The sequence below is a fragment of the Chrysemys picta genome, chromosome 14, assembly GCF_011386835.1.
Source record: "Chrysemys picta bellii isolate R12L10 chromosome 14, ASM1138683v2, whole genome shotgun sequence".
Taxonomy (NCBI): Eukaryota; Metazoa; Chordata; order Testudines; family Emydidae; genus Chrysemys; species Chrysemys picta.
In genome coordinates, this window is record NC_088804.1 from 13,486,318 (window position 1) to 13,513,416 (window position 27,099).

The window sequence follows — 27,099 nt, forward strand, 5'->3', positions numbered from 1 at the left end:
TCCAGCCAGTAGTGTTCAGTAAGGCATATAATATACACAGCACAGTAACAAATATTTCCAAATCCAGGCTTAATGCTAATTGGGACACATACAGTCAGTTGTTTATGCGGTAGGGATTCCTGAATGGAAGCTAATGCAAGTAGTAACATTCATTTTATATCAACAATTTGTTTTATATGGACATAAGGGAAATATACAAGACATTTAGGCAAATGAAGTAAAGTCCTAATGCTCAAATCCTCCACCTACAGCACTGAAGTGGGTGACACAGGTTTACAGGGGCTACAGAGACCCAATACAAAAAGACTCCATATTCCCTTGCATGCCATAGTGACCATCTCTCCAACTCTCTGCATTGGGGGAAGGCCAGGGAAATGGCCACTGCATCCAAAACTAGACTAGATCGACTGGACCATAAAAGTGCTTAGTGGCTATCCGTGGGCTGTTATGGCTATTCCAGCCTCTAGACCAGCAGTTCTCAAACTGTGGGTCGGGACCCCAAAGTTTTAATGGGGTCGCCAGGGCTGGTGTTACAGTTGCTGGGGCCAAGGGATGAAGCCCAAGCCTGAGCTCCACTTCCCAGGCCCAAAGCTGAAGCCCAAGTCCCAGCGTCCAGGGCTGAAGACTGAGGGCTTCAGCCCTGGATGGTGGGGCTCAGGTTACAGCCCCCAAACTGGGGGTGAAGCCCTTGGGCTTTGGCTCTGGTCATCCCACCCGGGGCAGTGATGTTCAGGCTTTTGCCCTCTTGTCCGGGGCAGCGATACTCAGGCAGGCTCAAGCTTTGATCCCTCCTCCTGGGGTCATGTAGTCATTTTATTGCCAGAGGGAGTCATGGTGCAATGAAGTTTGAGAACCCCTGCTCTAGATTGTGATTATAGTGTGCTGCAGCACAACTATATAGGCCTATAGGGTGGCTGTTTCTTCCCCTTATTCTTCAGTGTTTAATGGGCAAAGCCTTTTCACTTGTGGTTTCAAGACTTGGGGCTTAGTCTGTTATTAATTTTGTCATTCCTACATGGAACTAACAAATGCACCAAGCAAACCCCAAACCTGCCTTACATAACTCTCTTCTTTGCACAGTGGGAAAGTCAGTACCTCCTGCATGAAGCCTGAGGGCATGACTTCACTCCCCGCCGGATCGGCGGGTAGCAATCGATCTATTGGGGATCGACTTATCACGTCTAGTGAAGACGCGATAAAATCGATCCCCGATGGCTCTGCCGTCAACTCTGGAAATCCACCACGGCAAGAGGCGGAAGCGGAGTCGACGGCGGCGCGGCAGCGGTCGACTCGCCGCCGTCCTCACAGCCAGGTAAGTCGACCTAAAATACGCAACTTCAGCTACGCTATTCACGTAGCTGAAGTTGCGGATCTAGGTCGATCCCTCCTCCCCCCCGTAGTGTAGACCTAGCCCGAGTAACCGGGCGTTGGGAGTTGGGTAGGCAGGGCAAGGTCCTGTGTTGTAGCTGGGCAAGGTCCTTCTGTGAACTGTGGAAAGGGGCTGCAGTACAGTCGGACCAGGTCAGTGGGGGCCACTGGGAGAGAGGAAAGCTGGATCTGCTTTTAAATATGGCCAATGGGTCAGAACCTTCATGGAAGGATGCTGAAGAACTGTGCCCCCTATTTGTTGCTCAAGGTTGGAATGAAGGATATTGAGTAGCCACCGTGCAGGAGCGTGGCTTAGCCAGCATGCATGTAGATAGGGCGTACTGACTTTCACGCTGTGAAAATAGGAGTGTTAAATGTGGCAGGGTTTGGGGTTTGCTTTGTGGAATTGCAGAATCTACGCCAATGCCATATGGTCATTCCACTTCCACACCCACTGTACCGAGGCATCACTGGGCTTAAATGGCACAGGGAGCTTTGTGCCATAATTTGGAAAGAGCTCCTATATTTGCTGTAAATGCATAGAAAGTTGGAGTCAAGACTAACCAGGCCAGTTAGAAGATTGGCATTTTGCATAAACCAGATGTAAACAATAAACAAATGCAAAGCACAACAATCTTATTATGTAGTAACTTTGGGGGGAGGGATAGCTCAGTGGTTTGAGCATTGGCCTGCTAAACCCAGGGTTGAGAGTTCAATCCTTGAGGGGGCCACTTAGGGATCTGGGGCAAAATTGGTACTTGGTCCTGCTTGTGAAGGCAGGGGGCTGGACTCAAGGTCCCTTCCAGTTCTAGGAGAGGGGATATCTCCATTTAAAAAAAACAAAACAATAACAAAAAAAACCCTTCATCTGCTCAAAAGTTAGTCATTATTTGTATTACCAGAGCACATTGGAGCCCCAGTCTTGGAGCAGGACCCCACTGTGCTAGATACTGTCCAAAAAACAAAAAGAGTTCAAACAAATAGTGTATGAACTACTTCCACTTATTGTTAAGATTTTGTGTAAGAATTTCAGTATATTCATCCCAATGTTCTCCTGCTCATTTAACTATCACTTAGATTTTTCTGTGTTCCCCATTACCAGTTATGCTAAGTTTGATCCTTTTTTGCTGTTAAGAGTAATGATGGGTCAGAACTAATTAGCAACCCATCAAAATGCTCCAAGTACCTATTTTAAACAGAGATGGCATTTTAAAAAGCTTGGAAATGGATTCAATCTGTTTGTTCATCCAGGGCCAGCCATTGCTCCGGAGTTAGGCTTATATTTAGTTTTGGTTTCATTACATTTGGTGGCTTCACCTTGGCTCCAATAAGTGCCAAGAGTGCTGAACCATCATAGGCAGTTTAAATGAGTAACCGTGCCTTTAGTCTGGATCTCGGAAAAATGATTCCTGCCAAGTTATACAATCCTCTAAACTAATTTTGTTCCTGTGACACGCTATGCAGTAACGACTGAAGTTAACAAGCATTTAAAATTGTCAAGAAAGCAGAAAGATCATTCTTCTGGAGAGAAGAGATAATTTTCAATTTGTTTCCTAGTATGTTGTAAATTCATAAAGGCATGTTTATTAAGTTAAATTTGACTGTGCTAAACACTCTTTTAAAAAAAGAAAAAAATTAAATGTTAATCATTAGTCATTGGCTGTTTAAGTTTCACATTTCCTTTGTACTGCTTTTTTCATTTGCGACTCATGTTTCAGGGATATTAAAAAGTAATAATCTACCCACATTTACCATGTAGTGGTAGACATTTATACCTACAATTTAAAGGCATGTTCCTACATACATGTGTGCTTATGCTCATTTTTGATTTAGCTGTGCAAATTCCTGATATCCATGGGCAAGCTATCTAGGATTGTGTGCATGAATCCAAGATTTTTTCATCTGAACTGGGTATATGCAAAATTGTATGCAACCTTAGATGCATATGTTTTTACAGATTTGGGCCATACTTTGGTTGGCCTATACAGTATACCTCAGATATATGTCTATTGTTGTGGGTAATTCCATTTCCATCTGGAAGCTGAAAGAGCCAAGGAATCTGGGAAAGTTGGTATTTGCGACTTGCTTACGTTAGAAAAACGCAAGCAAACTCTTTCAAACCTCAGGAAAGCTTCAGCTCTGAGCTTTGGTCCAACGTTCCAAGTGTGGTTCTGATTACATCTGAATGGCTATATTCACTGCTAGTCAGGTGACTAGAGTGGTGAAGGAAAAAGACATACCATGGCCTCAATTCATTTTTGGGTGTAATTCAAGGGGTTAGTTCTGATCTGTCCTGCACAGCTTTCCCTAGCAATTTTCCAGCACTTGGGCTGATAGTCCAGAGATTTATTTATCTGGGGCCTGCTGGAAGAGCATACTCGGTAAAGGGGACAGAATTCTGGAATCCACTTCCCTTTTGGTCTGACAGACCACCGCTTCCTACCTGCCAGGCATATTGAATAGCTATTTTATTTTCTCTGACTTTTCCTGAGATGCAGAAAGGACTTGAGGATTTTTGTTTTTTCCTGGGGGTTGGAGGGTTGGATGGGAATTCAGTAATTCTTTATTCTTGTTAACTGATGTTGCCTTGGTTTAATATTATATTAATATATATAAACACACATAGGTTTATGTATGGGCTCATCTATAGGTTATATTGTGCACGGGCCTAGAAGCCACAATCAACACATTTTCAATAAAGTGGAAATATCAACACATCCAGAGGCACATATGCCCCTTAACTCAACTACTTTTACCTATTCAATTAAAGGATGGAAAATTACATGTGTGATATACAGATCAATGACAAACTAGACCAGCATATCAATGTCTATTTACCAGTCTCTGGGCAGAAGCCGTATTTCTTATCTCTGTCGTAGTCTTCTGTAGTTCCACACCACCGGTACCCATCTGTCCTTCCCTCTGTTGTACAACTGTCGTAGGATGTGCCTTGAAATTTGAAGGGGAACTTGCATGGCTGCCCTTCACTATTTCCACCCATCGTGAAAAGAGCTGCAGTGAAAGTGAAACAGAAGAAAAAATAGAATATTTTTAATGAGTAATTATATAAATTATAACTAGAAATTGGTAAGAAAAAACACTATTGGTTAATTATGTGTAGTACGGCAGCATGTAGAGGCCCCAAATAACATGAGGGGCCCATTGTGCTCGGTGCTGTACATACACATGGTAAGAGACCAGAAAGTTCATGAGCTAAACAGACAAGGGTGGGAGAAAGTAAGTAATATCCCCATTTCACAGATGGGGGAACTGAGGCACAGAGAGAGACAACAATTATTAATATGGCTCAAGTGAAGTCCACGGGGTTGCTCAAGTTTCTGGCAATATGTCCTTTATACCCTGCCTCATAATATATTACTGCCTATTTGTAGCTAATACTTTTGCTTCAAACAAGGCTTTGAGGGAGTGTTCCAGGAAGCCATCTATTTTCCTTAGTGTTTTGCTAATTAATTTACACTGTACTACAGAGGTGACTAAAATAGCATCTTAAACATGTAGTCAGGTTTGTAGCCTGCCGTTATCACTTTAGATGACAATTTTCCTAATGAGCATGTTATGTGACATTCCTCTGTTTGTTTAGTCTGCAGACTTCAATAGAAGATACAAGTAGGGGAGACCATATCCTGGTATTTTTCCTATCCCACTTTTCTTTCCTTTAGCTTCTCAATAGCTCTGCTTTACTTTTCTGAGTGTCCACACAACAGTCACTTGATGCTGCAGTGATTGGCACTCTATAAATATCCAAGCTAGATAGACTGCACTTCACTCCTTTGACAAAGAGGGAGAGATGGGTATGCTTCCCGTGTTCCCTCCCAGTTAATAGTTTTAGACATGAGTTGCTCCTCTTCAAGAAGTTCAGGTTTGCATCCTCCCTCTCACCCACCCACACATAAACAAGCCCCATGACTCACGAACATTCCCGAGCTTTCTATAGTCCCTGAGAATCATGATTCCTTCTACCACATACATGGGGAAGAAGGGTCTTGTAGTTAACCCAGATCTCCAGCCATAGAGTTAGTTCTGTGCCTTATCTCCAGACATCCTGTGTGGCCCAGGGAAAGGCAATTAAATGGTCTTGGCCTGGTTTTCAAAAATAGATGTGAAAATGAGTAATGTATGTGTGTGCTAATGACCTGGTATCCGTCTCCAGGGAGCATCAAAATCTAGGGGGTAAGAGAGTTGCACCTAGGACACAGTATCTTTCCTTTACGGTGTATATTACTTTTAGCTCTATTTTTCAGACTTCTGAAAAATTATCACAGACACTTTGTATTTGTGGGATTAGTTTTTCCCTGGGCTTAGTCTGTTATGTAAGCGGCAAGATGGCCATATTTACATATCCATTGTTTCTTGGCTTGATTTGCTTTTTAAGGGGGGAAAAACCCTTCTAGCTCTATCGGCTAACTAAACTGAGTGGCATCACTGCTGAACAGGGAAATATTGTGACACAGATGACTCCCTTTCCAAGTTAAAGCATGACTGACTAGGGCATTAAGGATCCGATCTTTCCAGTTAGCATGCTTTGGTCCCATTGAGGGGAGGGTGTTCGGTACCTCCCAGGACTGGGCCAGAAGTTATCATGAAAGAACAAGTTATTGTTAAATGTAGCAAGCATGGTCCTCTGGTCTGGCCAAGCTATCCTCTGCATAGGATCCAGGAGAGGGGGGCTTAATGCCATATTTATGCTTCCCTGATCCTGCAATCAGCCACATTAGGAACTTATCTCTAGGGTGCACTACATCCTTCAGGGACCTCTCGATCTCAAGACTCTGGCAATGCCCTAACATGTCCCCTATGGCCCCTATGCTGGGGGAGCTGGGCAAAAGTGACAGACCCGGAGCCAAGTGTCTGATTCAATATTTATGTCTCAGATTCTGGTGGTGAGTTAGTCAGGACACATACATTAAACAGTGCAGTCTTTATTTTGATTGGTGAAAGATTTTTAAGAGAAATGACACTTGGAAAGCAAAACGAAATTGAGTTGTTTGGATGACTCATTTGCCGCACATTCGGCTTCCAGCTGCAGATCTGGCAGTCTCGGTCTATGAGCAGAATTTTTGATTGGTTTGAACAGGGATAAGTTGCAAAATCATATGGAAAGTCAATACAATATTAAGACACAGTCAAAATAAGGTTCTTCAATTTGCCCCTGGGTAATGACACGTGATGCTAAAAGTCCCTCATTCCAACAAAGTTCTTACAGGTTTTTTTTTAAACTTAAACCACTTTGAGTTTTATTGTAAATGAAAAATAAAGACACTGTATCACTTGCTCAGAGAACTGAAATAAAGGTGCAGTTACTTATCAGCAAGGCTTCATCCAGGGCCTGATTCTGATGTTAAAGCAGGGTAAATCAGGAGTAATGCCAACGCAAAGGGACTCAGGCATGACTTTCACACGGTCCCTTCACTCCCCAAAGCACCAGGTGTGTGATGCAGTTTGGCCTTCACATGGGCCCCACAAAATGGGATAAAGGTTCTCTACTCCTACCCTGCCCAGTGCACAAAACAAACCCTTTGGGTTTGATTCTCATTTACTCAAAGGGCCTTTTACAGCACTTAGGCAGTGTAAAGGGGCCTTCAAATGGTTATACCCTAGGCCCTTTTACACTACCAGAATGTTGTTGAAGGATTTCAGTGTAAATGAGAACTGAGGCCATATGTTCTCAGCAGAACAAATGACTATATATGTTAGTTGATAGCTGGGTTGGTGTTCTGAAAGGTGCATGTATAGTGTTTAAAATACCTATACTTTTTCTGGGCAGAATAGCTTTTAAAAAGCCTTCAGTGCAGATTCAGGGTTTAAACCATTTCTTTTAACCATTTCACATGTATTCTCTGGTTATATAATGTTATAGGAAAGCTAAAGACCCTGACTTTAGAAATGAAAGATCAACCTACTGCCAATTAGAAATTTTTCCTGACCCAACGGACTCCATGATGTAAATCCCTAATCCTGCCCTATTTGAATTTATTCCTAGGTTTTAGAAAATGGTGTCCTGGAATAATAAGTGAACAATACCACAATGTGTTTAACAAGAAACATCTGTGCATAGCTGTACAAGGATCTTGCAAAACAATTACATCACAAACAGCTCAAAACCACCAATTCAATTTCAAAATATTGACACCAGCATTTTGGCCATGCAGAATCATAACTCCCCTTGACATTGGAAGAGACTGTTTAAATTCTCTAACCCATGTAATTTTAGGCACAGAAATAGCCCACAATGCATGAATGTCTATCTGTCCACCTACCTACCTAACCATCATCCCTGCGGTATCGCTAGTATTTTAAAGAAGTAACAACATAAAGCCTCTCTCCTGCTGCTTTCCAGATTGAAGGAAAAGTAATTTGATGAGTTTATAAGGAATGATTTTGGGGAGGTGGGGAAGTTGGTGGAAAGATTGAGGGCTTGTTGACACAGTGAAGCATAGTGCCCCAGAGGGGGATGATTGGTAGAATGCTCTAACATGCTGAGCTCTAATTGCCCAATGTAAGTGCTGACATACTCTAAGAGGTTTCAGAGTAGCAGCCGTGTTAGTCTGTATCCGCAAAAAGAACAGGAGTACTTCGGATGCATACCGAAGAAGTGGGCTGTAGTCCACGAAAGCTTATGCTCTAATAAATTTGTTAGTCTCTAAGGTGCCACAAGTACTCCTGTTCTTTATACTCTAAGAAGTACCTAGTGCGCACTAAGATGATGTGAACTAGGTACTACTTAGAGTGCACCAGCAGGGTTTACTTGGGGCAATTAGAAGACAGCACATCAGAGTGCTTTACAGTATTGACATGCCCTCAGAAATGAAGGACCCCCTTCTGTCACCTCAGGGCTGGAATACTGAAGTATGTGGCACTATACCTGAAAAGTACCGATGACTCTGAAAAACTCTGGTTCATTTTGCTAATACTGAAAACCTCCTGTTCTGAAAAGTAAGCCTGAGAAATACCTAAGATGATAATGTCTGCCTCTGATCACTCTTAGGATAAGAAGGCGAGCAGGAAAGCATTGAAAAGGAGGGTATGAGAATGCCTTTTTCTACACAACAGCTATTATGGTCTCTCCAAAAATTATGGCTGCTGGACTGACAAATATATACATAGAAATACCCATCTGGGCAGTTATTTTATGTGAGCTACTGCTGAGCTCTGCAGTACGTCACATGGTAGTTAGGGTTTGTTAGACTGGGCTACCCTGGACTCGAACCTGCAAGATATTGAGCACATCTGGTTTTATTAGCTTTGTTTTTAAGCACTGGATAAGATGTTTATTAACCTGCATTCCCTTTCCCAATACAATCTAGATATAATCCAGCCGTAACCTTGCAAATAGGTGCACTGCAAGTGTTCCAAGGAGGAACAGGATGATTCCAACAACTTTGGTTTCAAACAAAACCTCCAGTATTATTTCCTTCAATCGTTCCTTTCTGACTCATTATTGTTATTAACTATTGTGTTACAGGAGAGCCTGGAGGCTTCAAATGGGATTGTGAGCCCATTGTGCTTGGCACCGTATAAAACACACCAGGGACACCCCTAGACACTTTTCACATGGGATGCACAGCTGAACCACTCTCACTTTAACATAAAAGATCACGACAGAGGGGCTGACGGGCCAAATTTCAGTGAGCGGTGCTTGCGACCTGGAGCATGGGGTCTCAGCACAACTCGTTATCCCAGCAGACCCTCTGTCAAGGGGCTGCCGGGTGAAATCTGAGTGACACTGTGAACCTGTGTGCCAGGTTGCAATGCCACTCAGTTTGGGGGCCCTCCCAAATGAGGCCCCTTTTTCCCCCATGTTCTGGGCAGCCCTGTCCCCCAATTGGCGCCCCTGCCAATGTTACACAACATGCGTAAAGCTGTGAGAAACACGGAAACACCTCAGTTCCTGACCCCAAGAGCTTACAATCTAAGTAGACAAAGAATGGAAGGGGGATGTAGAGGTGAAGTGACTTGCCCAAGGTCACACAGTAGGTCAGTTGAAGAGTTGGAAATAGAACCCAGTTATCTTGAACTGTAGGCCCCAGCCCTACCCACAGGACCACACTTCCTCTCCAGAATATTTCCTGTAGTTTGAGATCCATTACATCAAATTAAAGGTCACATAACATAAAAGTTTTCTGTAATCTTCTACTCTGCAGACTCACCCTCAAGATTTTAAACAATGCACATATTAAAAATGTGCGAAGAGAAAAATGTTCACCATATTAGTGTTACTTTAAAAACAATCACCACATTACATATATGTACAAAAATTGCGGAGTTAATGAAATTGTTATACAAATTATTTCATCTGTATATGATCTTTCCAAAAAAAAAAGTTCCAAATTATGAGACAAGTTATCTGTGAGTCCTAGCACTCTGTTCACAATTCAAAAAGCTTACTAAAAAACCCTACATATGATCTCAGCTTTTCAAAACCCACTAGAATTTTTCCATTAATATGGTTTCTAATATATGGTTTCTGAAATACTCAGTTCCATTCCTCTGTCTGCACTGGGCAATTGAAAGTATTTTTTAAGTAAAAGAGTCATTCGGTATTTGTTAACAATAAAAACCTAATTCTAAAAGCATGCCCACTTATCTGACGAGCATTTTGCAATTATACCATTAACTATATAACATTTATTGTATAAAACATAAATAATATAAATAAATAACACTTATTTCCCATCATCAGAATTCTGTAAAGGAGTCAGAGCATTTCAGTGTAACGTGATGGGATGGAACAATGTATTCCATTGCAGAGAAGGGGGCCTGGATTCTAACAGAAGACAATGGGCTTGATCCTCAGCTCTCTGAGTTGAGAGAGCTTCAGTGACGTCAAGGGAGGTACAGAGGTTCTGGCCCACTGACTCTTTCTGCCTTCACCTTGTGAAGTTTCACAAACAATGGTCTCAGTTGTTGCTTTTGGGGGAGCTACAATTCCTGCTGGAGCAGCATGGTGTTCAGGGGGAAAAGATTTGCTGCCCCAATGTGTAGATAAGTGCAGCACGCTCCCCTCTCTGAATCTGGCCCCGTCTTGCTAGGAGAAGCTGACGCTATGATTCAGGGAGCATGGGGAGGGTGCTTGTACTTGGCTGCTGGGTGTCAAGGGACAAGCGCAGGAGGCTTCTTGTGCTATCTTCTCCTGCTGAGCAGCAGGTTCAAGCTGGTCCTATACTGGTGATATTTAATATCAAGCAAGTCAAAATCTAGGCACGGGGAATCAAAATGAAAACATCTTTCTTTTATCTGTTCTCATTCTCTTTGCAATCACACCACCCCCTTAGTGGGACTGTTATCCAGTGGAAAAGCCTGTGACTTCCTCAACTGACCTCCATGTGCCATATGACATTTGGAAACTCAGGGTCTATATAAATCAAGATTAGTTCCTTGCAAGGCTCACCTGTGCTGTGTGGGGAAAATGCTAATCTGCTCGTGAAAATGCAAATGCTTGCCCTTGCAATGGCCACATGCCCAGTTTGGGCCAAATCCTGGTCTCACTGAAGTCAAAAACCAAATGCTAGTCCTTTCCATTGCTCCCCTGTTATGTGGACCTCTTTTTGGAGAGGGTCAACTGGCAGGACTGAAAAAAGAGGAGGATTTCTTACTAAGCAAGGAGATCATCTACTTTATTTAATTCACCTGACCCGAGCACAAATTTCCTCTGTGATGCCAAGAAGGAGATGGTGGGGAGTTGTTTAGCTAGTGTTTTCTGTTGATGTCCTCCTCATATTTCCTTTTTAATTTTTTTTTCATGTAGTTAATAAGGACCGACTGTGCTCCCACTGAAGTCAATGCTATAATTAGATTCCAGGAGCTGAAGATAGTGGCCCAGATTCTCTGCTGGGTGCACTGAAAGGGGGAAGGGAAGGGACACAAAGGAGCTGACACCGCTACTTGATCCTGGGACTGAAGTTTCTATATCAGTTTCAACATACTTTAGAGCGTTCATAGTGGAAAGGTACAATGATAGCCTGACATGCAGAATAACTACAGTTGACTCCTCTTGGCTAAAATCAGCCATGAGACAAGCCTCCAACCCAAGTGTTCAACTTACATTCATGGGGACAGAATCCGTATTTGCCATCGGAATCAAAGTTGTATGTGGTTGAGCACCAAAGGAATCCATCATTGCGCCCTGCATCAGTACAGCTGTTATATTCCTTATCATTGAATAGGAAGGGAAATTTACAGTATTCGCCATCTGCATTCCCATACTTCACCTTAACAACTGTAAAGGGAGAAAACACAACAGTGCATCCTGTCACCAATTGTTTTCATCCATTATGGTGTCTGCATACAGGTTTGTTTCTTTTCTGGATTGAAACTTTAGTTATAAGGGACACTAGTGTAGAAATTTCAGGTGCATTTACACTTTGAACGAATATATTCTGTTGGTTTCCCAATTGGCATGATGACTGTAGCTGAAACTGTAATAAGTAATTTTGGGGGGAAAAGCATGGATATTACTCATGTTGAAGTGCCCAGAAAGATAATTATAGTAGTTGCTATAGCAACGCAAACTTATACCCAAGCTGTTAATTTGTTTAGTAATTTAGATCCTTTAATAGCATAATCTAAAATGTGCACTATAATTCCGAAGGTTCCAGGAAGTCGTTTCAGCATAATCTTAACATGCCTCTTAATCCATTTTGGCATTTTCAGTCAGAATTGAATCTGATCTACTGCTGTGCTAGCGGATACGTTAATGTATACATCCCCAAACCTGGTTTTTATTTCAGGCGATTGTAATATATAGAAACTTTCCTTAAGAATACAACACTGGCATTGTAACTTATTTTAAAGTGCATTCTACCTAGTTTCCCTTAGTGATTTCTCAATATGAGGAACTAATTAAGAACATAAGAATAGCCCTACTGGGTCAGACTAAGGGTCCATCTAGCCCAGTGTACTGTTTTCTGACAGTGGCCAGTGCCAGGTGCCCCAGAGGGAATGAACAGAACAGGTAATTATCAAGTGATCCATGCCCTGTTGCTCATTCCCAGCTTCTGGCAAACAGAGGTGAGGGACACCATTCCTGCCCATCCTGGCTAATAGCCACTGATGGACCTATCCTCCATGAATTTATCTAGTTCTTTTTTGAACCCTGTTATGGTCTTGGCCCTCACAACATCCTCTGGCAAGGAGTTCCACAGGGGACCAGTCATGATTTTATAGACCTCAATCACAAATTGACCATTTGTAGAATAAATCCAAATACACAAAAGTTTCCTGTTCATTGTTACTTTTAGGGAAACATTCAGTCCAATAATGACAGCCACAAATCTATTGCTTCTGCTAAAGTTTGAAAAAAGCCAAAAGGGATGGAACTTGACTACCAGGATATAAGGATTCAATTATTTTTCCAACGAACAAATGACTTCAGAAATTTTGAATTTGAAGTGAAATACAGAAATGAGTATGCATTTTAAATTCTGCTTTTGTGAGCCTCCATTCCTGTTAAATTTCCGCCACAAAGAATTATAATAAGTAGACTTATTTTTGTCAAATTAAAGAGAAAAAATGGCAATACACATCAGTATTATTTACTTCTAAAAGGTGAAATAATGGCCAAATCATGCTGGCCTGCCTCAGATGAGTATTTTATTGAGATCAGAATTTGGTTCATTAGGTGTAAGGCAAACAGTATTTGGTCAATAGTTTGCATAAAGAAAACATCCCCTAATTCTCCAAAAGACAAACTTGCAGACATCTCTAAGTCCCATTTTTTCTCAGCCCTGGTATAGATCGATACTTCAATTCAAGTCACAAACCCGCGGAGCTCCGAACTCAGAAGCTTTTGACAGATGACATGAACCAGCAAATCCTTACTCATCTGAATGGTCCCACTGAAGATAATGGGGCAACATTTTCAAAAGTGATCACTAATTTGGGGTATCCAGCTTAGAAAGGTCCAGTTTTCAGAAAGCACTGAGCCCTCTCCTTCTAAAAAGGATGCCCCTTTAAAGGTCTCAGTGGTTGGGACCGAAAAATGGAAGCACTCAAAATCCCTAATCACTCTTGAAAATCATGGCCTGGCACTTCTGTCATGAGGGCCCTTTACTCACTTCTCTCTGTTCACGTGAGTAAAGGTTTGCAGGATCAGGTCCATAATTAATTCTAATTTCTGGGGAGAAACATGTAACTTTTTCTAAAAAAATATATAAAATTTTGATAAAAGCAGAATTTTAAATGATTAAAATGCATAACCATCAGCTTCCAGAGTCATAGTTCTGTTCTAGCATTTACTATTTAAGTCATTTCAGTAACAGAAGTGCAATCTCTGGCCACCATTTCAGACACAGCAGTCTATCGTTCAAATGCTTTGAAACATTAAAATGTCTGGGTACCTTGTCCCTCTCCCAGAGTCCACTGTTCATCATCATCAAAATGGGAGTCGCCTCCAACACCTGGCCCAGGTGCAAAAGCATGAGCCAGGAGGCCATCCTTGCCATCAAATGGATATCCATCACCATGCTCTGCACAAGAAAGAACACAGAAGAGGAGCACTTACAAGTTATAATGGGCCCAGCCCTGCAAACACAGTCATGAGTAAAGATAGTCACATGGATATTCCCAAATGAACACATCACTGGGAATACATCACATGTGGAAGGTTTTCAGGATTGGACCCTAGGAGAGGAAACCATTTCACATGAAAAACGAAAGCACACGGGATTAGTGTGTGTATTGCAGCATGTTTCTTTATATGTACTAAGGATATTTGGAAGGGATTCTGGTGTTCGTGAAGCTCTGTGAGATACTCACACTTTACACTGCTTTACATATCCATGATATATTCTTGATTTTGACTGGTGGGAACAGTAAAATATACATTGTAGTTAAGTGATAGTTTCAGAGGAATATAACTGTCCATATCAGTCTTTGCAGGCTCCTTTAGTCAGTTACACAGCAAGCTATTCATTTACAACGTACTTTGTGATCTTTTCCTGTATGTCCCCTTCTCTTTGCACAAGCTACCAGTACTGCTCGCAGGAAAGCAAATTCGCTTCATTTTTCTCAGCAGTGAATCCCTGAAAAGCTGACTCCTATTCAGTATCCCGATGTCTGTGGTTCAGCCCATCCTACTTCCACATCAACCAGGCCTCGTCTCAGCCCGCTTGCTGGGCAACTGCCTTTTCAGTCGTTCTCCTGTTACTTCACTGAAGGCTTTTCTTGGAAGCTCACCACACTTGGGTAACGCAAGCTGGCAAGGGCATAACCCTGTTATTCACAGCTCTCTCGCCACACTGACCTGACCACCGAAGCTGCCAGTGTCTCCAATTACATCACTAAAAGCCTTTGGGTCTGATGTGTTGCCATTTGACAGAAGCCCTAAATACACAGGCCGGAGTCTCTATTCCATTGCACCTATTTTGTGCTGGCCTCACTCCATTGACATTAATGAAGTTTCCTCTCCCCAATATTCCCATGTATCAGGCATTAGTCTTTCTTCATCAGTAAAGACTCAGTTTGAGAAAACTTGTGAACAAAAAAAAATGCCGCATAGGGCCCCCACCAGTTTGACTCTGACACACAGGAATGTGAACGGTGATTGCAAAGAACTGAAACATGTCTCTATTGTATACTTAAATATAAAATACTATAGGGGAAGCAATTCTTGTGCTATTTCTGAGCTGCTGTAATCAAGTGGTACTAAAATCAGCATGAACGCTCTGGATTTTGTGAGACTTCAGTTTTGTGGACCAAACAGGGCCTGGTAAGAATCTGAAATTTTGAGTGCTCATCCATACTGCACAGAATCTCTCAGCCTTCTGAGGTTGACCCATCATTAACTTAAGCGAAGAAAACAAGCTTGAAACAGAGACCTCCTCAGAGAGCTCAGCTATTCCATGAACTTTTCCAAAGTTCCAAATGCCATCTCCCAAAAGATTGAACATGTGACTATATTTATTCAAAATTATATAGCCCTCTACAGCTTTTTGGTTAAAATGCCAGAGGTTCCTTATGAAACCCAGGCTCTTTCTGTGTGAAGTAAAATTAAGAAATCAAACCGAATCAAGTCTGGCTGTTCAGGCCTAGATTTTGGAACTCCCAAAAGCTAAGGATGTTTGGATTAAGGGCCTCAGTTCAACCCATAAAAGTAAATAGAGACTAAGTGTGAAGTTCAGATGGCATGTCCCAATTCACCTGTAGTGTCTAGGAGTATTAGAATAGTCCACCCTCTGCAAATAACCTTTGAAGACATTTGAAAACCTAGCAGAGATTTATAAATTAACAGTATAATCATTCCATTCACTTCAGTGGACCTGTGCCAATTCACATCCGCTAAGGATCTGACCCAATATTTCCCGGTTCTACTACTGATAGTTTAAATTCAGAAATAATTTTTTGTCCCCTAGCAATTCTCTTGTAACAGATAAATTAAGGGTGTATGTGTATGCACACACACACCTTTGTGAAATCTGATATAGCCTGTACAAACCAAGTGAAAACTAGGGCATCGTTTGCCAGAAGGCTCATTGGAGTGCTTGCTTGAGGGTAGGTCACTCCAATACTGAGGATTAATGGAAGGAAGAAAACCAAGAGCATATGTAAAAATAGAAACTATACCCCATCGTCCAAAATTAATCATAATGTCCGCTTCTCCATCATTAATTCGGGAAAATGTCAGTGGTGTGACATCACTCCAGACTTTAAAGGCTCGGGCAAAGGCATCGTCTACTGTTTCAGAGTCCAAATCCGGTGTATACCCTAAAATCCTTAATGGTAAAAGGGGAAAAAAATCACAGTTTCAAAAGTTAAACACCACATACATGTGCTGATCGTTACAGCTTGCTGTTTAAAGTGTTGAAAGTGCCAGTGAAAGTAACTCCTTTGGTAAAGGGAGGTGCCCACTGTGCAAAAAAGATCAGGACATTCCCAAGACTCAGGGGTATTGAGACTTTGTTGGGGCCATTCTCTAATTGAAGTGTAATTATCTGCCAGAGAGTTACTGATATTTCCTTGAAGAATGAGGACACTGCAGGAAGCAGCATACTACATAAGTGGTAATTTGACCAGAGTCTGTATTACTTACATTTTTAATGCACTCTGAACTAAGTATATGTATTGTATGCCAGAGTTGGCATACAGGAAGAGACACACCTAACAATATTTTGCTTCACTGAAATTAAAGATCCTTTCAGTCATATCATCCTGTTAGACATATGTTTACACAAGCACCCACTGAGTCATCAGAATTTTGGGAGCCTCCTAATGACCAGAAGCAATTTGGAGTTCCAAAAATGGGTACTTTGCCCTTTAAGCTTAAAAATCACCTTTTTGTTCTTAGTCATGTTTTGGTTTTGTGTCAAATAAATGATAGTTAATTCCTTGCCAGTATGCCCAGCAACCCTGCCATCAGGGACGTGGTACAGACTGAGAAGAATGAGAAGGGGAGACACAAGCACATAAAATAGAGGGATAGTTCACAAGAGCACCTCTTTCTTCATCTTGATTTATGCTGACTGGGACTTATTCATGGATCTCATTTCAGACAATGATCTTCCTGCTAAAGAAAAGCTTCCAACACTGTGTGGCTTCTTGTGGTTACTGGATCGGTTTTGTGTCTGGGATTACTGCAGTGGGATGATATCATCTGGAGCACATCAGCAAAAGAAGGCCTAAAAATCTACCACAATGTTCTCCAGAGTTCTCTGGGCTACTCAGACTATGAAGGATGCTCTGACCCCCTGACCAAAGAAGGATGAACACAAATAGAAAAGCAGCTAGGAGGAATCTGCGAGAATTTCTGATCCCCTCACCAGTCATTAAGGGCATCATCTTGTACAACTGAAGTCAGTGGGAGTTTGGCCATTGATTTAAACAGGAGCTGGTTTGGACCTTCATTCTTTGGCACATTTTTCTTAGTTGCTAAAACCACAATCTATGAAATACATTTGCTGCTTCTTAGACAGAATGCCTCACAGTCATAAATAAAGCTGGTCAAATTGTTTGTGAGGAATATTAATCCTTTCTCCCTCTTTCCCCCATCTTTGCAAGTTATTCATGAACCAGTCTGGATATGTAAGGGCAGGTTGTCATTCATAAATATTCACACTTGGGTGAAAAATGTTCAGCCTACAGATTGTTTGAAAACTGTTCACTTCCACTATTGGCTACTCATTATTCCTTAATCCTTTTAGTCTGTTTTAGTACTCATTAGTCACTGACTGGATGAAAAATTTTAAGATTAGACACTAAAGAATAGTAAATAGTGAATAGTTTTAGTAGCTTCTATGGTCTTCATTGCCATATTTTCTGAACACTGTTGGGTTTATCCCCATAATTATCCGATGCAGTCAGGAATACTGTTATCCCTATTGTACAGACAGAGGTGAGATTAAATGATTTACCCAAAATTACAGAGGAAGTTTGCAGCAGAACAAAATAAAACTCAGATCTCCTGCACTTTAACAACAATTCTCTCCTTGAATTTATGGCACAACTTTTGGAGGAATGGTCATTAAACTTTAAATTTTGGGGCTTCACAGACATTTTCCAGTGGTTGTCCAAACACAAAGGGATTATAATTTGGGGATCCCTGGTTCAAAGTCTGGAGCTCAGGCCATTAGAAAATTCCTCCATTTCTAAATGCCACATTGAAGCACTTCAATTCTCAAGGCATCCTAGGTTTGTGAAAAAACAATATTGCTAAGGCATTACCTGTACGTTATCTGATTTTTTTCCCATTTTGGCTTTCTTGGAAAGAAGTTATAATTGGCCACATCTGGATTACCACAGCGGGGCTTCTTCATCGTCTCAATAGTGTTTTGATCCAGATCTCCTGTTTCAGGCAGCCCAAAGAATTTCTGCATTTTCTTCAAAGTATCTTTCAGCACGAATAAATTGCAGTTGTCTTTTGGGCACCCATAGTATGTATTCAGGTATTGCTTTAAAAAAGGGGGGGAAAAACGCACCAGAGAACAGAGGTTTCAAAACTCTGAAACAGGAGAGACATCCCTACAATTATTGACACTGAACGTTAACTTTTATGTTTATACCTTGTAAGGATTTTTTTAAATTACTATGTTAACAACCAACATTCAGATAATCTTCTTAGTTGACACAGACCTCCAGGGACACAAAATGCTGCTAAATTAAGCAATCGTGCCAGTTATTAGAAATATTTCGGAATACATTGTCGTCTTTATTTCATGAATTGCTTTTATAAAAAACAGAGCACAAAGCATTAAAAATGAACTACAAAGGAAATGATGGGTCCATCTTGTATTGGTTTCTTTATCATGTATAAACCTGCTTGTTTTATGCTTTAGAGTTTCAGGTTGTGTCTGTCCTTTTTTTTTTCCTGGAAGAGTCTATGGATGATTGAAGAAACCAATGGAACCATATTAATTAAGAGGGAAAGTGCTTTTTATTCAGACTGTTAGAACTGACTGGGATTTTAGGATTGTTTTTTGTTAATCTGTTTAACTCAAATACTTGAAAAACAGTTGGAAGAAAAGATGTCTCTGCTAAAGCTTCACTTACTGTTCCCCCCCCATACAATTAAATATGAGGAGCACACAATCTACATCTCTGAAACCTCCTCTGAGTCCTCTATCAGAACAAGGAAAGACTAACCTTGACCTTCCTGATATGTCCATGGTAACAAACAGGCCACAAAGTAGTCTTTCTTTAAGAAACAACATTCAGGCTTTGTGATGAATTGTAAAGAAACACAAAGGGCAACACTAATCCATTTTTCCTCCGCACTGTGTTCCTCTACATTGTTCTATAGAAACAACTCTATTTTTATAAATTTGATGCATTCATCAACCCTAGTACGGTTAAAAAACATGAAGAGAACAAAAGGGCATATAAGGTACTGGTTTGCTCCTTTTAACAATGGGAAATAATGTTCAGACACTAGGTGTTCCATTTAAAATGGATGAGGTATGCCTTTTGTGGTCTGTTGTGTCTAATCACTGACGTGCATTATACTCAGTCTGTTTCCTAGCAATCATCCCAATTAAAAGGTCCTACCATTCATCTGTATGCTGATTAACTGGATACCTCTGTTTAACATAAGTATTAGGCATACAATTGTTGTTATGATTATCCTTTTAAGGTGTGTGTTTTCCTCCCCAAAATGTGCATATGCATAGAATTAACTAACCAACCAACCAAAAACACAAATCCCTATTTTATGCTTCCCTTACCCTAACCCATAATTTAATTCTGTCTCACTGTGAGCTTCTTGGGGCAGAGACCATCCCTGTTTGAATGTCTGGAAAGCATATAGCATATTGTGGAAGCTGCCATAAAATAATAATACATAAAACATTGTGTAGCAGTCCTATTCTGAGTTTCAATACTTGATCTTTCATTTCCCCTTTCAAAGTATGCTCCTTCTCCCTCCCTCCCCACCCCCCGGAGATTTTAGAAGACTTTAAACTATTTTTAAAACATACAGTGCATGCTATTATAGGATGCAAAGCAAACAGAAGTGGGTACACAAAAAGCTGTTAATTTAAATTATAATTAGAGGCCTGGCCTTAGCTTCAAAATTTGGATCCAGAGATGGATTTCAAAAGCCCTACCTAATCTTCCTAGCTCAAGGTGTTCAGATCTGGGGGATTGGTCTGGCTTATAACAGAGACTGGACCAGCTATGGGATTTGGATTAGGTACTATGTTCCAATTTGGGAATGGATATCCCTACCAAAGTTTGATGGTGTTCAGATACATATTGAGGATATTGGTTGGGTACATCTGTAACAATAATAATAATGACTAATTGTTATTTAGACCATAACTTTCATCCAAAGATCCCAAATGCCTTGACAAACTAGCTACAAACTAATGGCCCTGATCTCACAAAGTGATCCTTGGGGAACCTTCACTTTTGTGCAGAGACAGACTCCTTGACTTCAGTGGAACTCCATGTTGAAGTCTGTTGTCTGCAAATCCCTTTGCTTGTTCTGAGCGTGTGTATAAAAGGATTATTTCAGCCATCCCTGACACACATTGTAGAATGGAAAGCAGGGTATGTGCTGTATTCAAAAAGTGAAGAACATCCTAAACCAACAGAAAACATGGCAGGTAGAATACAGTTATTGTAGTTGAGTTTAGAAAAGATACCAGGGCAAACATCCCCACAACAGTAAAAAGTAGCAACGGATTTTTAATGACTAAAAGTGGTTAGGGCCTGGACCTCATCTGAAAGCTGGCACGTCCACCAACCCAGCACCCTGTGTCACCGTGCCAAGGAAATAGTTCACTGTTGACTCAGAAGGAAGGTTGCAATATACTAACTGTGCAACAGCTTGGGTTCCTCTGAAGGTGCTTCATTCAAGTACTGACCAGGCTTGACCCTGCTTAGCTATAAGATTTGATGAGACCCCAGTCTGAGGTGGCATTTTTGTTCTGGAGACCATTGTATCAGCATATAAATTAACAAACAAATCTTATGCAAATTCTTCAAGCTGTTCTGCCACCATGAGGTTCCTTCTGCCAGAGCATAGTTAATGGGGCCTATTAGCTTCATGTGAAATAGTTCAACAACACATTCTACCCATATCAGCACTTGGGATAGGTTATTTGGATTTTCATATTGGCGTGTAAATATCCTGATCATGCCTCTGTCCTTAACTCTCAACTATGTGCCACGGTCTCAAAACTAGGGTGTACGGGGCAAAAGTTTATAGGGAGTCTGAAGGGGCAGGGTGCGTCTGTTCCCATATACTATAGTTTGGGAGGTAGCTGAGCAATAAGAACAAAGGCGCAATAAAGGTATTTACTAGCTAAAATATAAATCAGGATAACCCATATCAATCTTCCCTACAATGGAGTTAGGGCTGAAGAGAAATGAACACAGCCAGCTTTTCTATGAGAACAGGCTTTTGAAAGGGGATTTAGTAATGTAAATTATGTCTTGGCCTGAGCTGCAAAATTCACCTCTCTCAAAGTCGAGAGGGAAGTGTGGTACTCTGGGGTTTTGATTCAGGCCATCATAGAAACAGAGTCCAGTTGCAAAATTTTGATCTAGGTTCCAATTCTGAGCCATAAGGTTTCAGATCCAGGGCTCAAGGAAAACCTAGTCATGTAGTATTATCTAGGAATACTACAAGAGAAACCAAGAAGAACTCACACATTAAAGCACCCTGTGATTTTCCTTGGAATATACACAATAAATCAGTTTGCTGAATGAAATGCAGATGAGATGATTACCTTTGTTCAATAAAAGCCTGATTGTGTCTAACAAAATGGAGAGAGTATTTAAGAACAGTTGATGTACCGTTAGAAATATATGACCCATTGTCATACTGCCAAGGTCAGTAAAACCTTTGGTGATTTGTCCTCTGAGAGCCAAGACTGGAAATTGCTATTTTGGGTCAGTTTGCTTGCTTTTGCTAACATCTCCACCCCCTTTTGGAAATTCTCCACCCCTTGTCCCCACACCTCCCTTCTGCCTGGCAAGTTTCCCTGAGATGCACATCAACTCCTAAAGAAAGAGGGACCAACTTTCTATCATTTACATGCTAAAATAAGGATAATCTATCTCAATCTTCCTTAAAACGGATTTACTGTTGAAGAAGAGAAATGTCTATAATTTATATGCTAAAATAAGGATAATCTATCTCAATCTCCCCTAAAATGGATTTTCCCATTATATCATTTTAAGAAAGTCCACAGGGTTACAATAAGGTTAGGATAAAATTCTACCTATCCATAAGTTGCTAATGTCACATTCAGAAATCCCAAACTCTTTCCTTTGTTCCAGATTGAATTTGGCTTAGGAAAAGTATACTGCAAAATTAGAACTAGTCATTATCTTCTTTGAAGCTCAAACCAGCTTTAAACTATAATTGTCCCTTAAAGCTGTGCTTATGCAATGCATAGTAAACAACATGGAAAACAACATTTTGAAAAGCTGTGTGAACTGCTAACAATAAGTTCAGGTTTATGTAAGTGTTTTCCTATATTTTTCTATTCCATTTTATTTACTTTGAATTTAAATTTATCTATTTCCCCCCTCCCCCCCTTTACCACTTTAGTGAAAGTCACAGAAATTTAATGAAAGTATTCTTCTCCTATGTATTCAGACTTCAGGGTGGGGGGGGGGGGAAGACTCTCAGTGCTGGCTTTAAAAAATTTAAGAGAGGAAACATTATTTGGCTCTAGCTTTTACATCTGAAAGCTGATATCCTTGTTAGCAAGCTCTCCCTTCCAGAGACTCTAGAGAGAAAAGGCTACAGTCATTTCCTAGTCTCAGCTGAAACAAGAAAGAAACATCTGCTATGGAGAACAACAATATAATTCTGAAGCAAAAAACCAAAACTTACCACTGCTAGTTCTTTGTCTGTTTTGGGAGAGTTGTCTCCAGGAAACTTAATGATTGGTGACGGTGCAGCTAAAGTTTGGTGAAAAAAATACAGCTGGAGCAAGAGTACTTTAAAAATGAAGGCAAAAAGGCTAAAAACAATGTGAGTCTTCATTTTGCCTGAACTCGAGTTACCCTCTTTGCAAAGAGATTTCTCCTAACGGACTGTCGGTCACTTTAGCTGCACAGTCCACCCACCAGTTGCTTATCGGAACATCTTTAACTCTCTGCACCGTTTTCCCTTTTGCTTGCTCTAGCAATTCCTTTGTATGTTTAAAACATCCAGATGCGCAGTCTCGAGCTACCACAAGAGGAAGTCTGAAAACCAGTGGAAACATGAGAAAAAGGGCAGTTACCAGATGTGATTTGCTGTGATTTTAAGGTAGCCACAGGCAGATATAGTGATTTACGCTGAAAGAGACAAAAGGCCAAATTCTGCCCTCATTTAATTACATTCAAGCCCCAGGTTTGCCCAAGTGCAACTGGGACCAAAATCTGACCCAAGATTAATTGCGGATGAGGTATCGTATACATGCTTAGTAAATTTTAAAAATAAAAGCCTAAGGATTTTTTTTTTAAGGTTTGGTATTTGCATCATTTTGTTCAAACTATTTTCTTGCTCCAAAAATGCTTTAGTCCTATGTGTCTCAATACATTACAGTGCATTTTAGTAAACATTTGGGGCGACATTTGGAGTTAGACTGTGAACCAACACAGGAGAGAGAAGTCTTGTTACACTCAGGTGACATGCACCATGGAGCTATGCACACAAGACTCATTGGGACTCCCTCCCTGGCATGTACAGAACACATACTATGTGATATAAATTTTTTATCCACACTCATTTGGGATGACCTGTATAACCTATATGTGGCTTTACCCCCAGTATGCAATGTACATTCTCTCCTTCTCTCAGTTACAGTCCGGCTGATTTTGCAGATACAAGTGGCAATCTCATGTGGATGTTATGAGATCCAGACCTTATCTATGCTAGGGATTTTATCCATCAGTGCAATTGTACCAGTGCAACCTCACTTGGGCACACTCATGGGTACTTTTCATTTTTATCTCATGCACGGTGTGGCCAACTTTCATGGTTTTATCACAAGTCTCATGACATTCAATGATTTTCTTAAAGACCCAGCTCCTGGAGTGATAGGCTTAGGTGTGAATCTCAGCTTTTATTTAAAATAAAAATAATTTTCTAGGCCTTATGTTTGCAGAGTAAAACTTGAAAATGTGACCCAAGTACACCCTAAAGGCTCGAAATAAAAAAAAAACTAAAAGAACCCATAATTTGGTTTAAAAATCACAAGGTTTTTTTTTAATCTCATGACTTCTGGGGCCTGACTCATGATGCAGAATGCCTGGGTTTGGTAATACTGCATGCATACCATGTGCACTCTAATCAACATGAAACCACAAAATATGTTCTGTTAAATGTGAAACAGCCCTCAAAGTGTTCACCAGTGTTCTTGTGATCCAAATGGCACCACAGAGATTGCATTGGCATCATACTAATTACAACTGAATGCCATTTTGCAGGATGTCCTGGAACTTGTGCTTTTGCCAAGTGCAGCTGTTTGAAAAAACAGGAATTTGTTCACAAAAAGTTTTTATACTGGACATTTTGTATCTGCTCTACTGCCAAGCCATTGTGCTAACTGCATGCCAACAGAAAGAATAAGGGGCTTTTACCATGTCTATGAACTCAACCTTCTTATAATGGGGTCACAGTTTCAGGGCAACTGCACCTATATTTGCCCTCTGTGGTCCACTAATGGCACCCACTCTCAGGCTTCCTATGGCCAGCTGCCACCTCTCTTGGGCCAAGACTTGCGTCTCTCTCTCCTTACTATACAGGGGCTTTCCAGCTGCATAGTTCCCTGCTTTACACTGTGATATTTCCAGCTGTGCACTTTGTTTTCTCTCCAGAGGTTATGCCCAGTGTATTGTCTGCAGATACAGGTCACCACATAGCACTTCCTAAGCAAGCACATTTATTCTTAAGGTGAAAGCATTATAGAGAGAACATATTAAAACAATAAAAGAACCCGCACACACAATAATAAGCTTGGCAGAGGTCATCTCACCTCCAACCTCAGGCTCTGGAAGATGCCAGTCCTTAAAACCCACGTGGTTTCCCCATAGTTACAAGTTCATAATGGCCTTAGATTCAGAGCCAGAACAAAGGCTGGACAAAGCAGCTGTTTCTTTATACAGCTCACGCCTTTGATCTTGGCCGTTGGTAACAGGTGATCAGCAGACAATGACCCATTCTTCGGTGTGTCGCTTCAAAAGGTACGTTTTTGTATAACCAGGGGTGGGGAATTTTCATTAATATCTCCCTGGGTATTCCCCAGGTAATCCACTTCACACTTATTGTCTCAAAAGTCCATTCTGCTCTGGCATATCTTCAGTATAGTCCTTTGAACTCACAGGCCTCACATCACATATCCCCCCTAGAAATGTTATGTGCAATCCTGGCCCACAATAATACATAACTTTTGCGTTTAATACACTGGACCCCAAAGATACTTAAACTTAATTCAGTAAGGTCTCCCAAGGATACACAGGAAATTGCCATGTGTGTCACACTGTGGTCATGGGGTTCTATGTGAAATCAGTAGAAGCAGCTTCTGTCTCAGTGAGCGCTACTGTCATGAAATGAGAAGCTTAGTTTCTTCAGGAAAAACCAAACTTCAGGAGCTGAGCCGCCATTGGAGGCATAAGCATAGGAAGAAGTGCTGAACCATCACCAGGGGAAGGGCAGTCCAGGAGCTGTTGCCATGAGGTCTTTGTGGAGCAGGACTGAGGGGAGGAGATCCCTGAATAGCCTGCTAATTTCTGAGAGAGGGTACTGGAGCTCCCCTTTCTATAAAGAGCTCTTCTGAATCTTGATTTGCCCTAATTCCGCTTTGAACAGGGCTTCTCTGACTGTCCAACAATTTACCCAATTCAGGAGATGTCCCCCAGCCATGCTGAGAGGCCCACTTTCCTCGCCACATGCTCCACACCAGTGGCTCTCAAACTTTTTTACTGGTGACCCCTTTCACATAGCAAGCCTCTGAGTGTGACCCCCCCCCTTATAAATTAAAAACACTTTTTTATATATTTAACACTATTATAAATGCTGGAGGCAAAGCAGGATTTGGGATGGAGGTTGGCAGCTCTCGGCCCCCCCATGTAATAACTTGTGAGCCCCTTAGGGGTCCCAACCACCAATTTGAGAACCCCTGTTCCACACCCTCTTCATTTCATTGCCATGTGCCTTGCAGTTGGTCTGACACACAGGAGTTACAATGAACAGTTCCCTCCACTGGTCCAGTTTGGAACTACACCTCCCAGTTTAACTTTTCCTTGAACAAAATGCCCACATTCTCCAAGGACATGTCACTAAACTCTGCACAAACACCAATACAAAAAATATGGACCTATTTTCCACAGCCCTATGCTAAATTGAGGAGAGCAGCTTTTGTCTTCTGTTTGTAATGGCAGGTCCTATTTATATCTGGCCTCATGCAGTTATAAAAGAACAACAACTAAGAAATCCCAAGATACATTTGCTAATTTGTCCCTAATTAAGTAGGTGGAAATTTTAGGGTCTGTGATTCGGGATTCTGAGAGCCTCCATCTACTGGTACATTTTGCAATAGGTCGGGTGTTATGGTAGACTTTATTGCATAAGGATTTTCCGACTTTCATGCAACCCTTAACAGTAATTTAATATAGCTTAGTGTATTTCATTTTCTAAGGGTATTGTAATGCCAGCCATTTAAAACGGAATATTTCCTGGTACATTTTAGTTGCCTTCATAACCCTCATTGAAGCACAGTGAGTGCTCAGGCATTCTCATTGCATTTTGATTAATATAGCATCAGAAAGGAATGAAGAAACTCATGAGTGCAATGCGAGATCCCTGCAGTTTGAAAAATCCCTATTGTTTCCCAACTGCACTGACAACAGGTGTTGCTGAAGGTTCCCACTGAAATAAATTCTCTTATATAATCCCTCTTTGAATTAACATGGCAAGAGAGATGTCACAGACTTTGTTCTGAAATGTTGCTTCTGACCTTTGACATTAGTTGAACAGATACATTCCACCACTTCCGCTGGTGAGCTGTTCAGCAACTTATGTTAAATTAGGAACCTTAATAAACAGAAGAATACTGGGTATTTGGAGATGATGCTAATGTTTCAGTGAATGACATTCTTTCTTCTAAGTCAGTATGAAATCAGTAGTGATCCAGAACGGTGTGAAAGGGAACTCTCTATGTTGTAAGAAGGGCCATAAGACAAAAGCCACTTTTGTTGTTAAAAATCCTATGGCAATGCTTTTCAACAGTACAAGTGTTTGCCAAATTCCAACTTGTTTGCTTTTTTCTGGCCTCCTTAAAT

The 27,099-nt window shown here is 41.1% G+C and overlaps 1 protein-coding gene across 1 annotated transcript in view; it reads right to left on the bottom strand.

Annotated features, from left to right (window-relative positions):
* Window positions 1-23,185, bottom strand: part of MMP2 (matrix metallopeptidase 2) — a 46,541-nt gene extending 23,356 nt beyond the window's left edge. Inside the window, exons 1-6 of the mRNA XM_005289779.4 lie at window positions 22,664-23,185; window positions 18,043-18,269; window positions 15,949-16,097; window positions 13,725-13,853; window positions 11,432-11,605; window positions 4,207-4,380 (exon numbers count right to left, since the gene is read on the bottom strand). Coding sequence (XP_005289836.1) covers window positions 4,207-4,380; window positions 11,432-11,605; window positions 13,725-13,853; window positions 15,949-16,097; window positions 18,043-18,269; window positions 22,664-22,816 — 1,006 coding nt within the window. The 5' untranslated portion in view covers window positions 22,817-23,185. The remainder of the gene's footprint in view (window positions 1-4,206; window positions 4,381-11,431; window positions 11,606-13,724; window positions 13,854-15,948; window positions 16,098-18,042; window positions 18,270-22,663) is intronic.
* Window positions 23,186-27,099: the final 3,914 nt, after the last annotated feature.